The sequence below is a fragment of the Fukomys damarensis genome, unplaced genomic scaffold, assembly GCF_012274545.1.
Source record: "Fukomys damarensis isolate Sample0158 unplaced genomic scaffold, DMR_v1.0_HiC HiC_scaffold_20, whole genome shotgun sequence".
NCBI lineage: Eukaryota > Metazoa > Chordata > Mammalia > Rodentia > Bathyergidae > Fukomys > Fukomys damarensis.
The window spans coordinates 11742685-11761403 of NW_022900932.1; the positions used below are offsets into that span (position 1 = coordinate 11742685).

General features: G+C 36.8%; 1 protein-coding gene across 1 annotated transcript in view; it reads left to right on the plus strand.

The window, feature by feature from the left end:
* Nucleotides 1-18719, plus strand: part of Cd2ap (CD2 associated protein) — an 89271-nt gene that overhangs the window by 9581 nt on the left and 60971 nt on the right. The window contains exon 2 of the mRNA XM_010617816.1: nt 10771-10931. Coding sequence (XP_010616118.1) covers nt 10771-10931 — 161 coding nt within the window. The remainder of the gene's footprint in view (nt 1-10770; nt 10932-18719) is intronic.

Consider the following 18719-nt stretch of genomic DNA (forward strand, 5'->3'; position numbering starts at 1 on the left):
TATATATTTTCATATATATCTATATATATATATGAAAATATTTTTGAAATACATCTACTTTGTTAGATAATTAATGCCAATTTATTAAAATTAAATACATAAGTATATTTTCTAATGGAAAAACAGATTCTACAGAATTGTATTCTAAATAAAATGTGATTTTTGACTGGACACTATTGCATATGCCTATATGCAATATAGCTATGCGGGAGACTGAGGCAGGAGGATGGAAAATTTCATTCCAGCCCTGGCCACTTATACCCTGTCTCAAAATAAATCAAAAGGGCTGAGGTTGTGACTTTAATAAAGAGAGCTATTTTTTCAGTTTAATATTTTTTTAACTTTAGAAATGAGGAAAATATGAGTGGTATTTCACAAATAAATGCTGTTGATTAAGAGCTGAAAAGGAAAACAAAAGTAATTTTTAGGAATATAGTGAATTCCCCAAAAATGACATAGGAAAAATATTTCACAGACCTGCCACTTTTAAATACGTAAGAATTTGTGTAGACTTTTGCAGTGAAATTGTTTTTGGAAAAAAGATCTCTCTGTTTTTGGGATTCTTCAAAGAGGTTTGTAATCTGAGAAAAGTTCTGAAAGACTGCTAAATAGCAGTTATGCGATTTCTTCCTCACATCCTAACATTTCTTGTTCCTTTGAGTTGTCTCACATTTTTTATTGGAATAATAATAATTCTCAGTAAATCTTTAGATTAAATTTACCAAATGTTTCTTGAGATTTTATATCAGCACAAATGGAAACAGTCAAAAGTGGCAGACAAAATGCTTTCTAGCTACTTGTGCATTAGTGCGATTGCAGTACATGTGATGGGTGTTAACATTTAGTGAATATGAGGTATTTCTATTTCTGGCACAGTTTTAAACACTTTACAACCATTATTAATTTTCACATCAAATCTGTGCTTTTTAGGTTATTAAATAATTGCTCATTATTTTACAGATAGGAAACAAAATAATTCAAGGCAAGGGTTTGAACTCAGGCAATCCTATTCCTCTGGTTGTACTCTGCTATCATATGTGGAATAGCTCTTTCTCCTGGGAGTTGTCATTTGGGCCACAGATAACAGGCATTCTTTTTTTGTGTGTGTGTGGGTGGGGGGGGTATGCGTATCAGGAATCGAACTCAGGATTTCCTGCTTGCTAGGCAGGTGTGGCACCACTGAGCTAAATCAATGGCGCCACTGAGCTAAATCCTTGGCCTGGTAACAGGTGTTCTTGATCCTCCCTTATCCTGTCCTATTGTATACATTCTATCATCTGGGTTGTACTTTACTTTGTAATTTCCTTGTTGCACTCTTTATTTTAATTTATTTATTTACTGTATTTTGCAGTGTTGGAGATTGAACCCAGGGCCTTATTATGTGTGCTAGGCAAGAGGCAAGCTCTCTACCACTGAGTCAAATCCTCAGCGTACTTGTTTATTTCTTGTCTGCTAGGAGTAGCCATTTAAGTATTTGCTGAATGTGCATTAAATGTGATTATACTCGTTTTTTATTTAGTATGTGTGAAAACTAAATTTATTGGAAATCAAAGTTAAACTTGAAATGAGAGTCAAAAACTATGTAGTATATTATATTTCAGTTCAGTGCTACAGGGTAACTTGAATACCTACTATGTGTTAGACATTGTGCTGGGGTTGGGAACACAACAATGAGAAAAGCATGATTTCCTACTCTCAACTGCTGGTCAGATAATGTTTTTAGAAATTTGAATTTAATAATTCTTTGATTATAAAAATTTAATCTTAATTCTTATGTGTGTATATTACGGTGAATGCTTGCAAATAAGGAGAAATTTAAATGATTGTTTTAGTGTTTTCCGTATTACTGGTTAACACTGTCTTTCTTCCTCAAAATGTTTTTTTTCCTCCTCCAAAGTGTTTTAAGTAATAAGCGGACATGTTTTAAAATCAAATCAGTGGAAGTCTGGTCTTGGCCTTCTCCACATCTGATCTCTAACCCTTCAGGAGTAACAGTCTCTATAAGTTTGATTCCTGTTTCTGAAGAATGGGAACAATAAATTTTACATCATAATACTCCTGTGGGTATTAAGTGCTCAATACAATGGCTAGTATAGTAAACATTCTGTAAATGTTAATAATCAAATATCAACTAAAGAAAGTTTAAACTACCCCAAAATGAAGTTGCTATAAAAGAATTTCATTCAATTTTCAAATAAGTGTAAAAACTTAATAATTTATACAGATAATTGCAAAAACATAATAGTGGAACTATCATGAAAAAATGTTAAAAGTCATTTGAATTTCTGTTTCACTAAAAATACATACATATAAAAAACAAGATTAAATTTTTATAATCAAAGAATTGTTGAATTCAAATTTCTGAAAACATTGTCTTGCCATCGTAATGTGAACTGAAATGACTTTTTTAATTTGGTTTAAAAATAGATGTAGCTGGGGCTGGGGATTGAGCTCAGTGGTGCCATCGCCTGCCTTGCAAGCACAAGGACCCGAGTTCAATCCCTGGTACCGAAAAACAAAACAAAACAAAAAAACAAAGAGATGTGGCTGGATGCAGTTGGTGTAGCAGAGATGTAGCTGTAGGAAGCTGAAGCTGGAGAATAACTTGAGCCCAGGAATTTGAGATCAGCCTGGGCAACTTGGAGACTCCATTTCAAAGGAAAACAAAACAAACTTCTCCAAAAGAAAAAATAACAAAACAACCCAAAGAAATTTAAATATATATCCCCTAAAATTGTGGATCAGTATTGTACACTGTACATGTGTTTTAGTAAATATTTTGTCTTAAGATACTTGTAACAAATTAAATGCTCCAGTCACTTTCCTCATAGCTATGACATAATCCTGGATACCTGCAACTTTCTTAAGGAGGAGTCTCTCTCTCTTTTTTTTTGTTTTGGTACCAGGAATTGAACTCAGGATCTCATGCTTGCCAGGCAGGTGCAGCAAGGAGGAGTGGTTTATTTGGCTCACATTTTCAGAAGTTCAGTACTTGGTCAGCAGGCTCAATTGCAGAAATGGAATAGTGAAAGGGTGTGGGCAGAGCAAAGCTACGCACAGTATGGCCTTTCCCAATAGCTCCCTCAGCTGCTGAACCCCACAGCACGCTCACGATCCACCTGCATGTACTTGTGTTGTAAGAGTTCTTTTTTTTTTTCAGCTTTAATTGAGTTTATTGGTACATTTTAGGGATACAGTACAGTTACATTCATTGTTGGGATCTTGTACCTCTACATGACAATTCTTGGTTCTCATTTTTTTCCCCTTACCCCTGCCCTCCCTTCACCCCCTCCTCCCCTCCCCATCTACAATCACTTTATTTCCATCTTTTCATTATCTCACATTTTTTTCTTTTCCCTTTTTACCCTTCCCCTACCCGTCCAAGAGTTCTTTTTTTATTGAGCTAGAATTTATGGAATATGGTGTGAGATAATTAAGTGTGGCCCCTTTCCCTGATTATGCAGGGTTTCAGACTTTGGCAGTGTTGTGTTGGCATTTTAGACCATTGAATCCTTTGTTTGGATTGGAGGACCGTTCTGTGCATGACAGGACCCTTGGTAGCATCCCTAGTCTCTATGTACTGTATGCTTAAGTTGCATTCCCTAGTAATAAAAATAGAAGGGTTTGCAGACATTGCCTAGTGTCCCCTAGTGTGGGAACGATCATCTTGGTTGAGAGCTATTGTCCTAATATAAATGCTTTGGTACCTTGAAAGAAGACAGAATTACGATGTTGGCCCCAAGGCTAATTTTCTGGGCCAAGCCTTGGAGTTGACCCCATGCCTTTTCCTGGGACTAGAGGGATGGCTTTCACATGGAAATATGCTAAATTTTATTGAATGCTATTTTTGAATTTGATTATAATTTTCTTATTTTGTTTATATGGTAAATTAGATTTTCCAAGATTAAACCTATCCTGTGATAGATTCTGTGTTGTGAATTTGAATTTCCTTTATTGGTATTTTATTTAGAATGCCATGTACTTAAGAGTACAGTTCTGGGTATGATCCTTGATTTTAATATTACTCGAATTATTCTAAGTACTGATTATTTCAGTTAGTGGAGGTTAGTGGGCTTGTGCTGTGTGGTAGTTCTCAAAGAATTAATTAACCTTTAAAGTACGTAGTCTTTTAGGGAACCGTTTTTGATGCTAGGTTAAATTGCTTTCTAATGTTATTCCTGGGTTATTGATCCGTTTTTAAAAAAAAAAATCTGTTGAGTTCATGTTTTTCATTAGTGTATGTTTGTGTTACATAATAACTACATTCATCTTGATATATAATTGATATACCGCTGTAATCATTTTACCTTCCCTTCCCACTTCTGGTTTTCCCAAGCCCCTCTCATCTCCTCATCTCCACAGTTTTTTTTTAAACAAAAAATTTATTTCATTCACTATTTGTGTTTGCAACTTTATACTGTATCTGTGAACCAGACTGGCTCAACTCTAGCATTTCTCTTTACAATATTGAATTGACAGACCTGTTTGTGTTCTTTTGTAATGTCTTGTGGCTCTAGTTCATTTTTCATTGTTCATCTCGATAGGTATCTTTGATGTATTTAATCTTTTGAGGTGCTTTGGAAATAGGTTACTGAATTAGCTAACCATATAAGTATTGTTGCATTTGAATTGGTGGAGTAAAACTCCACCAGTTAATCATAATTTTAGTATTTGGTATGAGAGAAGATGACTAGTCAAATATTAGCCAAAATGTCAAATAGGATGAATCGATCCTGAAGATCTATTTTACTTCCTTTGGAAGATTTGGTTTATTTAGTACTAATAAATGAAAAGTTAATATTGTTGAATGTAGTTTGGCAATCTGAAAAAAGTTAGAATGCTACTTAACTGTATAAAAATAGCTTTTGTGACTGATTTTTAAATGTTAATTCTTTTTGTTTTGTTTTGTTTTTTTGAGACAGGGTCTCACTATGTAGTTGAGACTGACCTGGAACTCACTATGTAGCCCAGACTGGTCTCGAACTCAGAGCGATCTTCCTGCCTCAGCCTCCCGAGTGCTGGGATTGCAGGCATGCGCCACCATGCCTGGCTTTAAATGTTAATTTTACTGGAAAAAAGTCATAAGTATTAGAATTTTTTGCTTTTGACTATATCACAAAAGAGCATACCTATACATAGTTGTCTTAGTTCTTTAAATTTTGTTAAATTAACACGTGAAAACAGGCATGGTGGTACACATCTGTAATTCCAGGTACTCTGAAGGCTAATTTTGAAGGATCACAAGTCCAAGGCCATACTGAGTAGCTTAGCATAACCCTGTCTCAAAATAAAAATAAAGATGAGCTGGGGATGTGGCTCAGTTGTTAGAGCACCCCTGGGATTAATCCCTAGTACCATCCATGAACACATCTACACAGAGAACAGAAGAATTAAGAATTTCAGCAAGCTTCTCTTCAGAGATCACAAAAGCAAGAAAGAAGTGGAGTAGTGAACTGAAGTGTTGAGAGAAAAATAACACCAATCTAAAACTCTATATCCAACAGAATTATTCCTCAAAAGAGAGAAATAAAGACTTTTTCACTTAAGCAAAAATGAAAATGCCTTAGGTGGTGTAGTGGCACAAGCCTATAATTCCAGCACTTGGGAGGAAGAGGCAGGAGAAATACCATGAGTTTGAGGTAAGCCTAGGTTACATAGTGAGTTCAGGGGCCAGCCTGAACTATAAGGCAAGACTATCTCAGAAAACCAAAAAAACAACAATAGCATTCAAATATGCCTTGCCAGCAGACCTGCCATAAAAGAAATGTTAAAAGAAGCTGGGGATGCAGGTTATTGGTGGGTGTACTTGCACATGTGCACGGGGTGGCTTCTATCCCCAGCAATGCAAAAAGAAAGAAAGAAAAAAGAGTAACTTGAAGTTCTTTAGAATAAAGGAAAAATAGACCAGGAACTCAAATCTACATAAAGAAAGAGCATAAAAGTAATTGAAAGTAAGGCAAAATCTTGTTTTCCTTGTTCTTAACTGATTTAAAGAAGTAATGGTTCAAAGTGATAACAGTAACAATGGATTGAATGTATATAGTATGTGGATTAGAGAAGTGAATGATGTCCATGTAGTATATGGGCAGGAAAAATGAATGAAGGTCATGAAGGACAGATGGAGGAAATACTTCATAGTATCTAAAATCCATCATGTTGCAGAGTTACTTAAAGGTAAATTTAGGATTAGCTATAAATGTACATTGCAAACTTTAGGGCAACTACTAAAATTTTTAAAAAATATAAATGTTTTTAATCTGTTAAACACAATTTTGTTAAACGGTGGAAAGGTCTTGTTTAATTTTCTTGGGAGTTTACCAGTTTTAATAGAATGAATTGTGTGAGTTTCCAAAATGTGGAGGTGTTGATTGTTAAAATGGTGGCCTACATGTTAGGTGTATAACAAACTCTCGAATTAAATAAGGTTTTCTTTAAGCAGTTTTAACATTTCAGTAAATTGTTATATACTGAATAGCATCGGCATTTTTATAATTTATTTTTACCTAATCAACATGTTCATTGCAGGACTGTACTAATGTAGGGCTTGTAACTTTTAAGGCTGCCCCTCACTAATGATACCACTCAACAGGTTTGGGGGCTTGCAGCCAACCTTTATGTCAGATAATTTGGTAGACGAACTCACAGATGTGTTATACTTTTGATTATGGTTTATTAAAGTGAAAAGACAGATTAAAATCATCCAAGGGCAGTGAAGCATGGGGCAGAGTCTAGGAAGGTTCCCAGGGTGAAGCTTCCAGCCATTCTCTCTGTGGGCCCAGGGAAGCCCTTACCTCCTTGCTACAGGATGTAGCACCACACACAGGACTGTTCGCCTGAGCCTCATGTCCAGGGTTTGTTTAGCTGAGATACAGTTGACTTCCTGTGTAGCTGACCTTTGGCTTTCCAGCCCCTCTTGAGGTAGAATGGATAACAAACTGCCCCAGATCCCTGCATAGTCACACTGTTGGGCTGTTGATGTGGTTTCCAGGTAAAAGTGTCCAAACACATCTTGAAATCCTCAGGTATACAGGACATTTTTAGAAGATTAAAACTTTGGCAAAGTCCAAACCTTTCTTTCAGATAAAGTTAATTCTTACATTGTACATGAAATACAAGCAGATAATGACAGTATCTCAGATTCTTTGAGGCTGAAAAAATGGCCAAAATTTTTTCCCTTTTTCTTTCTTTCACTATTGAGTATTGAACTCAGGGCCTTTGCAGATCAACAAAAAAAAAAAAAAATTTTGAGACAAGATATTGCTGAGTTGACCAGGGGACTTGATAACATTTTGAATATAGCTCTTTAGATACTTTTTCTTTTGGTACTGGGGATCGAACTTAGGACCTAGCACTTGCGAGGCAGGCAGGCGCAGCACTACTGAGCTAAATCCCCAGCTCTAGAGACTTGTTTTTGAGACAGGGTCTTGCTAGATATTTGAGGCTGGCCTTGTACTCACTGTGAGGTTTGGGGTGGCCTCAAACTTGCAGCAATAGCCATCTTCCTGCCTCAGTCTCCTGAGTGCTGATTCTTTTTCTATGTATACTTTTGTTTCTTTTCTTTTTACAAAAGTGTTACTGTACATGTTTTACAATCTTCTAAATTAAATATCATTATAAGCTTAATTATGAATGAGATTTAAAAAATTTAGCCATATTTACCATATGGTGTTTTACTCTGGGAAGTGAAAAAGATTTTATTTAGCTCAGTGGGGTTTTTTTTTTTTTGACGTTCTTAATTATAGCACATGAAATCATATGTTATAAACACTTTGCCATGATATTGGTCAAGTTGCTTTAGTATTTACTGCTTTTGTAAAAAAAATTTATCAGTATAAAAATGTTTGAATGATTTACAGTGCAGAACTGTTCTTTACTCTGTATTCTCTAGAGAGAAACTACTTGGAAATATGTGTATTGTTTTAAGGCTTTTGACTTTTATATTTCTAAGTATGTTTCTGCTGGTAAAAATCTTGCTAGTGTGATAGGTAAAGATTTAGTTATAATTTTGTATCTTTCTCCTTTTATATTAACATTGGTCCAGTTCCCTGTTGAATACCTTACCACACTAATAGATACATATTTATTTCTTTTTCCAGTAATATATTATATTTCTGGCTTGGCAATTTGTGTGATACCTCTAGGCATACGCTTGCTAATTCTACTCTCCTAGTCCTTTTAAAGGATTTTAAACCTTCATAATGACTAAAATTTAATTTTTTTCCAACAAGTAAGCACTTTTGTTTTGCTATAAGTTGTCAATATTAAAATAATTTCCGTAATATTACGACCATGTAGATATATGCAGTGAAGTATATGATTATATTTACAACATTTTTCAATGTGCAGTGAAGTATTTGATTATATTTGCAACATTTTTAATGTTTCTCTCCTACCTGGCTTTGTTGCCTCTGAGTTTGTAAGGTTAGTACACAATTTCAGTCTGTTTCTTTGCCCTCATGTACACCCCAAAGCTTTTTGTCTCCTTTTAACATGAAATGTTTCTTAGATTTGTTGCTCAAATGCTGTTTTTGCATTTCTTATTTTGCTCTCCAGGATTGCTCCACTGTTTCTTGGATTATATCTTTTTTTCCCCCATGTTTTTATTTTACTAGATAATATCATGCATCTTGTGTAGAAGTTAATTTTCCTTGTCTTTGCTCACATGAATATGTTATAACCCTGTGTTTGCCTACTGATTTGGCAGAGTGTAAAGAACTGATTTTTCTTCAGTTCTTCATTGACTTTTTCTTTTTTAGAAATTGATGTTGTTAATGAAAAGTTTTCCTTTCCTTCCCCCCTTCCCCCTTCTTTCTTTCTGTCTTTCTTTCTCACAAGTCACAGGGTCTTGCCACATAGTTCATGCTGGCCTTCAACTCAGTCTGATTGAAAGCAATCATTTTGCCTCAGCCTTCTGAGTGCTGAGAATACAGGCATGTGCCGCTATGCCCAGTTGAGGCCTTCTTGTTTCAGTTTCATTCTTTTGTGGATGAACTTTTAAAATATCCCCACAGCGAATCTTCTAGCATTTTTTCGGGGGGCGTTCAGGCTAGCCTTGAACTGACTATGGTAGTGCATTCTGGCTTTGCCCTTGTGATCCACCAAGCCTGGCTTTAGAATTATTTTATTCTTGTTGTGAACTTTTACTTTACTTGAGTAAATTGTATTCTTCTGAATCCTTACTTTAATGAGGTGTATTTTGTTAATTTCATTATTTTAATGTTCTTATTCTAAGTTGATCAGCAGGCACTCTTTTTGATAATCATTTTTCTGTATCTGTTTGATAGCACTTCACAGAGAACTTCCTTTCTTGCTTCCTGCCACAACATAATGTTCCAGGATTATCTTATACTTTTCCTGCCTAACCCCGTGACTGGCCACTTCTCCAAAGAGTCCTGAATTCTTTTTGTAAAAAGTGGCATCAATAAGATCTTGTCATTAGGTTTGGTTATTGCCCTTGGCATGTCACTGATTCAGATTCATTCAGTGGGCAAAGCTAAGGCATTTGTGTGTAGGTTATATGAATGAATATGTGTATGTATGTCTGTGTGTACATACAGACATTTATATGTTTGCTTCAGTATGTTAAAAACTGAATTCATGCTGATACTTCTCATTATAATTCAGTATCACAGACTGAATTTCTCCTTTTATATTTGTCTGTATTTTTGTATTTGTTTGTTTGTTTCTCATCTCCAACTTAGGGAAACTTGGCTCCCATCATCATTAATATATTTACTGAAGGGCCAGTGGTTCTGGCGCCTGCCTCACAAGCACAAGGTCCTGAGTTCGATCCCTGGTCCCCCCCAAATATATATAAATATATATATAGTCACCCCCCCACATAATTTACTGATTTAATCAATCTCTCTGGATGTAACCCTGATTGAGAACCAGTCTCCCATCTCTGCTATCATTTGTTACCCTTGCTCTGCTTGGGCTCCAACTCCCTATTCTGAGAGTAGTTTTTCAGCTTTTCATGGACTTTTATGATAAACTATTGTTTGCTCACATTTGTGAGTAAATAATAAATAAAAAGCTTACTGAGCAGCTTAGCTTAGAGGCACAGGAGCATTGCAAATTTAAGCCTAGCCTGGGCGATTTAGTGAGGCCCTTATTGTTAAAATGTAAAAGGGGAAAGAAAAAAAGGGTTAGGGGATTTAGATTAGTGTGAAGGCCCCAGGTTTAATTCCTAGTATACCAGAAAAACAGCAAGCAAGTCCTTAAACTCATTTCTTGTTGGGCAGGGATCTGCCTCCCTTGCTTGCTTGTAGTCCTTGCTTCTATAGGTGGATTGTAGATACAGCAGGGAATATCTTCAAAGCCAGCAAAGAGGGGAGGCCACCTAGCAAGGTGGGTATTGCAGTCCCTCTAATAACACACAGTACCTGATCTCTGCAATATCCTATTGTTTATAAGTCAGTCACAGGTCACATCCATACTCCAAGAATTACACAAGGATATGAATATGGAGGTGGGTGAGGTCATGGGTACCACTTCACAGTCTGTCTCCCCCAAGAACATATGGAGGGATGAATTATGCTTTGTGTTTCTTTTGAGGTGCCCACTTAAAAAAATTGAGTACTGTGCTATATTCTATGATAATGAAAGTTGCTAATATAGCCAAGTATTTAAAATTGAGAGAAGCCTTAATGATATCTTTATAGAGCATTAGCTATTGTTGCTAACCAGATCCTGTAGTTCTAAGTTTATTAATACGGTTTATAGTATTTTGTGAATTTGATTTTAGACACTTTTTTCCTCCTTTTTCAGTTGACTATATTGTGGAATATGACTATGATGCTGTACATGATGATGAATTAACTATTCGAGTTGGAGAAATCATCAGGAATGTGAAAAAACTGCAAGAAGAAGGATGGCTGGAAGGAGAACTAAATGGGAGAAGAGGAATGTTCCCTGATAATTTTGTTAAGGTAAGTATTTTCAGTTAAATTTCTAGCCATTACTTCATAGAATTTATCTTTACATGTTAAGAAATATGTACATATCCTATATATGGAACTATTTTTGATATTTTTTTTACCCTAGAATTTATGAAAAATGAGGTCCAGATAATTCTATAATGGATTTAATTATTGCTTGGTATGTGCTAGATAACATCACAGTGTATTTATGTGTATCTGTCTGCCTGGTACATTAGTTTATGTATCTACCTATCTGCCAGTTTCTTTGAAATATAAAAAAAATAGCTTGTATTTGGGTGAGACTTTGTAATTTATGAAGTAGTTTTTTGATACACATTCTCATTTGAGCCTATGATAATCTTGTGAAGTAGGGTAGGTAATATCCCCATTTAAAATATGATGACATTTAGATGGAAAAGTTAAATGATCTAGATGCCCACTATCAGATAGCCAGTGAGACTTAGAATCTGAAGTCTGTGAATGTTGCCTGGCAGGTCTTTTATTATACTTCGTTACTTCTCAGAGTGTGTTAGATCATACTTTTTAAGTTTCAGCATTGCAGCAATTATCTACCAAAGTAACAATTACTCTTCAACCACCACAATCCATTTTCAGTAAATATTCTAATTATTTCTGCTAGAAAGCAGTCTTTAAGGCTCTTAAATCTGCCGAGTTAGGTGTTGCACATCTGTAATCCCACCACGCTGGGAGGCTGAGTCAGAAGGATGGAAAGTTCAGCTTAACCTGGGCAATTTAGAAACTTATTGAGACCCTATCTAAAAAAAAAAAAAGATGGGCTATCACAGTGCAAAGGCCCAGGGTTCAATCTCAATGTGGTGGTGATGGTGGGGAAGTTAGGAAGTGACTCTTAAATCTACAAATTTCAAAGTAATCTATAAATTACAAAGTAATAAAATTCTCAGTTGTTTGGGTAGAGGAGGAAAGAATGCCTGTATATTTATATATCACTTATAAATGCAGTGATATTGTATTATTGATTTATATTAATAAATTTTATTTTATCCCTTTCCCCTCCCTATGTACAAAAACAGTGGTATTGTTTGCCATGTAGTAATTTTTTATTTTATTTTTCTAATATTCAACTTCATCAGATTGAGTTTAGGGGGGGCTTGAATTTGAGTCTCATTTGCTTTTCCAGTTTACACAGTAGTGATGAGCAGAATATTGTACAGCATGCATGTTTGTTTAGTTAATATTTGTTTCCTGAATAATTTGTGTTTTTTTTTTGGTACCGGGGATGGAACTCAGGGCCTTGTGCTTGTGAAGCAGGCAGTGGAACCAGAGCTAAATCCCCAGCCCTAATTTGTGTATTTTGATTGTAGTTTTGCTTTCAGATATGAACCCTGTTATGGCTTATGTCTAGATATTCCTTCAAAGCTTCACGTGGCCATAGATGGGTCATCTTTTCAGAGGTGGCTGGATCTAGAGTGTGTGATGCTGGGATCAAGGGTGTGTGATTACTGAGTTAGTCCACTGATTGGTCTGGCATGGTGTTCTGCATAGGATTAAGGGTGTCCCACCCTGGGTGTAAAATATAAGGAAAGAAATTGTGGTAGTGTTGTCACTTGTCACTTGCTGCTTTGCTTCTTCACTACTTTGTTTTCTGCTTGTCACGAACTATTTCTCCTCTATAGTGCCATTCATAGTTGAAGCCAGCCAACTATGAACTGAAACCTTTACAAATGAGCTAAATAAACCTTTCCTCCCTTAACTTTGGATGTTGGGTATTTTATCGCAACAACAAAAGAAAAGTAATTACGACAGAATTTGGTAGTAGGAGTGAGGTTGTTGCTGTGACTGTTCCTGACCATGTGATTCAGGAGCCTTTGGAACTGGTTTGTAGGAAGAGCTTGGAAAGGTGTGGCAGTGCTGTCTGAAGAAGCAGACATGGAATGCCTTAAGCGGTATTTGATGGGAGACTCTGGTCAGAGATCAGAAGACCAGTTTGCTGCCAGAAATACTACTGGTAAAGACCATGCTCAGAAGGTTTCTTCTGGGAAGGACTGCATTGGCTGTTAGACTCCATGTGATGTGTGTTTTCTCTGGGTAGAAAGTTGGTCTGCATTTTACTCATATCCAGAGACTTTGCCTGAGACTGGGCAGCAGATTAATTAATCTGGCAGAAAAAATTTCAAGACAGTCTAATGTTGAGGCTGTGGCATAGCTACTGTCTGGGGCTTTTAGCCAGATTTATATTGAGACTGAAGAGCAAAGAGCCCAGCAGAAAGATTTAAAATGTTTTGAGTTTGGGCAGAAAGGAAGCTCCAGTAAAGTTGTGGCCTGCAAAGATCAACAGAGGAGAAATTAGTCAATGAAAAGACTAGCAAGAAAAAGCCAAGTATTTCAGAAGAGCACAGTAGAAAAGATAGCCTGAGGATATCACAAGAGCCAGTAGGACACCATCCTTTGCGGCCTCAAAATTGTAAAAATGACAGACTTTGTTTTGAGAAGAGAGCCCCCAGAGCATTGTGTTCCAAAATAACAGTGTCCTAGGGAAGTTGTTCCTCTGGATTTGGTTCATAGGCACTTTGACCCCCATAGCCAAGAGAGAAGGAAGCTTGGCCACTGCTCCAGCTGGCAGCAGATCATGGCATACTCCATGTGGTGCTAGTTTTAGGTATATGCAGAATGCAAGAGTTGTGGGGTTAGGAAGGCTTCCACCCAGATTTCAGAAGAATGTCTGAGAGGCCAGGCAGTGTGCTTCTGAGAAGGCAGCATGTGAAGTTGTAAGAGTGAAAGTGACTGTGGAGTGGAGACACCAAAAGTTTGGAGAAGCCGGGAATGTGCTGGGTCATCTGAAGAAAACTGCAAGAAGGGAGCGGAGCTGGCCCGAGAGTGAAGCTGTGGGTACTGCAGCTATAGGCAGTGCCATAAGGGTGGAGCCACCCAAGCTCTTCGGAGTTCACAACTTGCCCCAGATTGCCAGGAATGCTGGATGTAGAACTGTAGGGTTTTTGTGTGTGTGTGTGTGTGTGTGTGTGTGTGTGTGTGTGTGTGTGTGTGTGTGTTTTAAAAAATGTTTTTTTTGTGTGTGTGTGTGTGTGTGTGTGTGTGTGTGTGTGTGTGTGTGTTTTTTGGTACTGGGGATTGAACTTGGGCCCCTGTGCTTGCGAGGCAGGGGGTGGAACCACTGAGCTAAATCCTTGGCCCTGGAACTGTAGGTTTTAGTGTTTGCCCCACTGGATTTTGGTCTTCTTGCTTTGTTCCCATTTCATTTATCCTCCTGTTTGTGACTTTTGGAATAGAAATATCTGTCTCATGTCATTGTATGTTGGAAGTGTTTGACTTTCTTTTAATTTATACAGTGGTTCACAGCTAAGAGTTGGCCTTCAATCTCAGAAGAGGCTTTATATTTGGACTTCTCAGCAGCCAGGCTGAAACTATTAAGACTTTGGCAACTCTTGGAGATGGACTAAATATCTTTTGCATGAGTGTTTGGGGGCCGCTAGAGGCAGAATGTTATGGCTCATGTCTAGATGTCCCCATCAAAGCCTCATGAGATCATAGTTGGGACTTTTCAGAGGTGGCTGGATCTAGAGTATGTGACACTTGGATTAAGTGTGTGATACTGGGATCAAAGGTGTATAATTACTAAATAAGTCCATTGATTGGTTTGGTTTAGTTCTAGGTAGGATTAAGGCTATCCTTTCCTGGGTGTGAGTGCTACTAGATAGCCTGGATAAGATATAAGAGACAGAAAGAGGATCACTGTTCCTTGCTTGTCCCTTGTCACTTGCTTGCTGCTTGCTGCTTGTGCCTACCCTGCTTTGCCATGGACTATTTATCCTATGACGCCTGTCTGCCATGCCACTCTACCTTGGAGCCAGCTGACTATGGACTGAAACCTCTTTGAATTGTAAGCCAAATAAACCTTTTCCTCTTTAACTTTGAGTGTTGGGTATTTTGTCTCAGCAAAGAGAAAAGTAACTAAGACAAACATATGCTTTACTTTGTTAATTTCAGAGAAGGTACTATACTTTATGTAAGTACATTTTATCTCTGATAACAATGGAGAAAAGCTACAGTAGAGAATTAAATTTTTGAGAGGTCACGTTATTTTTTTTTAATGAATTCACTTTTTATTTAAAAAGTAGTAGCTACTATGGCAGTTGAAGTCAGAATCACTGGGTCTAAATGCAGTCAAGTTCCAGTTTTGCCCTTTATTAGTGTGATGGTGGGCAGATCATATAATTTTTCTGCCTTTTCCACCTTAAAATTGCATATTAATAGACTGTAGTGAACCATGACTTTGGCTTCTTACTGTTTTCATTTAAAAGAATGTGGCTTTTTAGAAAAAAATTTGTTGTAATAATAGAACCTGCTTTAAAAAGTACAGTTGTGTAGGAAGTATTAAAATAATTTTCTTGATCTTGTACTGTTATGTATTCCAGGTAGTGAGGATGATCTGTCATGAAATTCCATTTTGAAATGTATTTTACTTTCCTATTTCAGTGTGACTAATACTAGAAATTTAGGTAATAGGAGGAAGCTTATTCTGGGATTACTCATTAACCACAGAGTAGTGGAGCAGAGTTCAAGATACTGTTGTGGGCTCATTTAGTTTAAAATTGTACAGGAATAGTTATATCATTTTATCTATGCATCGTTGCATGTACACATACACATGTCTCAGCTCTTAACTGCTGAGTGGGCTAGGAAACTCCAGTAGCAGTGAGTACACCCAGTGTTCAAGTCTTGGTTTCTAGATACCACTCTCCAGTAAAAAGAGCAGCACTCCAAAGAAGTTTAAGTGCTTACAGAAACAGAGAGATGAGTCCATGCCAAAGGGTTAGGGAAGCCAGTATGAAAGAGCTCCCAGTTGTCAGAGCTACAGCAATTTGATCCTCATAGCTTAGTCTTTGTTCCCCACTGTAGAATACCAGTATATGATTCCATACCTAAAGAAATGGTTCAGTAAATGGGAGCGGAGGGATAAATACTATGAAGAATTCCATGTCTTTGTAGATTATTTTTCTTTCCTTTTCCCTCAACTCCTTTCAGAACCTTGCCTCTATTCTTGGAGTAAAGAATTGGATGGGAATGGAAAAAATAGTAACTCTAAACAGAGAAAATCTAAATGCTATCTATACCAAGCGATCAAGATTAATGTCACCAGTGATGAGTCATGTTGATATCCCGTCTCCCCTTCACTTCTGTGATAGTCTTCCCAAAGTCCCATAATGTTGGCCTAAGTACAAGAAGAACTAGACAAATCCACATTGAAAACATTTTACCAAATACTTGATCAGTATTCTGGTCAGTTTCAGAAGTCATGAAAAACAGACAGACTGAGAAACTGTTCCTTACCAGAGGAGAAAAAGGATACAATGACTGAATAACTGTAGTGTTCTGGAACACAAGAAGGCCATTAGTGTGAAAAGTGATGAAATCCATATGAAGTCAGTAGACCAGTTAGTAGTAATGTATTATTGTTGGTTTTGTGAAGTGGAAACTGGTTGTGCCCTATGTCAACATGAGGTGAAACTGAATGAAGGTTGTGAGAGAACTCTACTACCTTTGGGACTCTTCTGTAAATCTCTATAGTTCACAACAAAACTTCCATTAAAAAAATTGGAACCAGCCGTGTCAAATCTACAAATTATTGAGGGGTTGGCTTTATCTATCATGAAATATGACTATGTTAAGATTCAGGGGAAAGGTTGGGGGTGTAGTGGGCAAATGAGAGGTGTGTGCTGTTTTGTAAATGTGAGTCTAGGCAGTGGATGGGATAACTAGGCTTCCCATTACTGTTTCAGAATGAATATTGAGGAACAGTGATAGTAAAATTGGGCTTGGAAGATGAATAGAAAGACTAAATCATTGTATAACCCGTTATGAAAATTTTTATTGAAAAATTAAAATTTTATAACAAAATAGAGAATAACAATAATTCATGCACTATGTGTACTGATCTTAAAAGAATGGCCAAAATATTACTCAGAGTACATGTCACAGACAGGACTGTCTTACAAAGAAGAAACAAACAAAAGGATAAAACATTTTTAGTGAATAAAGCTAAACTAGTATATATCTTAAAATATTCCTGAAACAATGTAATAAATAATTTTGGGAATTATTTGAACTCCCGACTTTCTTTTTTTTTTGTTATTGGGGACTGAACTCGGGTCCTTGAGCTTGCAAGGCAGGCCACCGAATCACTGAGCTAAATCCCCGGCCCTGAACTCCCTACTTTCTATTTAATCTATCTTCTGTTTTCCTCTCTTTTTAAAGATTTTAATTTAATTTAATTTAATTTAATTTTTTGGTACTGGGGATCGAACTCGGATCCTTGTGCTTGTGAGGCAGGTGGCAGAACCACTCAGCTAAATCCCCAGCCCTCTTTTTTTTTTTTTTAGTTGTTCATAGAGAGACTATGTGATACTTAAGCTTCTGTGTCTGATTTCTTGCACTTATATTCTCAAATTGCAGCCATTTGCCTACAGATGACTCAGTTTTGCTTTCTGTGTAGAAGAGTGGTACTTCATTGTGTTTAAATACCACATTGTCTGTGTCCATCCATCTGGTGCTGGACAGATAGGCTGATTTTAAGATTTAGCTATTATGAATTTGCTGCTATAAACATAGGGACACATACATTGTTGTACTATGATGTTTTTAACTCTTTTGGGAAGGTACCTAGCAGGGGGATAGCTAGGTCAAGTGGATTTCTAGTGTTAGCTTTTTCAGGAAACTCCACAGTGGTTCCCATAGTGGTTGATGCCAGCTGTTCCTCAGGCAGAGGATTAACATCTGGACTATATGAAAAACTCAAAAAAATTAGGTCAGCCACTCCATAAAAAATGACCCAGTCAAGAATGGGCATCTGAAATGAATAGACATTTCTCAGAAGAAGTACAAATGGCCAATAAATACACGAAAAATTGTTTAGCATTGCTGGCCATTTGAGAAGTATGAAGTAAAACAACACAGATTCTAGCTTACTCCAGAAAGAATGGCTGTCATCAAGAAATCAGATAGTAAATATGGAGAAGCTTCAGGGAAAGAGGAATCCTTCCACATCATTAGTGGAAATGTGAAAAAATTTAGACACTGTAAATTTGTTTTGTGATGAACTGTCCATTTCAGTGCCCTTTTGCAGTATTTTTCCTTTCAGTTTTAAAAGTGTTTTACAGTGAATACAGAACGAAGATGTATGAACTTAGTATACAAATATTATAGTTTTGTCATCTTTGCTTCAATGTTTCACTGTAGTAGGGAACATTACAGGTAGAGTTGAGTTCTTATTACCCTCTGGTCATTTCTTTTCCTCTGTAGAACCACATGTGTTCTAAAATTGTATGTGCCCTTATTTGCCTGGACAGAAACCTATAGTGATTTATGTGATTTAGACATTTACATAGTGATTGTGTCAGACCACAGCTTTTTTAATATATTTAACCTGAGGGTCTAAGTATTTAGCTCAGTGGTTTCGCTGCCTGCCTCACAAGTGCAAGGGCCTGAGTTTGGTCCCCGGGATCAAAACACACACACACACACACACACACACACACACACACACACACACACACACACATTTAACATGAGATTTTAGCATGAATATATAACATAGTTGCTTTGGCTATAGTGGATTTTATAACTCTAGGTTATAGGTGAGTGGTGGAGGAATGATCCCAGAACAAAGAGAAAGTTGTATTAATTTTCCAAGTAAGGGAAGATACAATAAATCATGTTGACTTAAATTTCATTAAGAAAATGTAAGGCTGTCCTTGCATAGACAGGAGTTCCTTTGGATCTGAAACATTAGTTTGTTTCTTT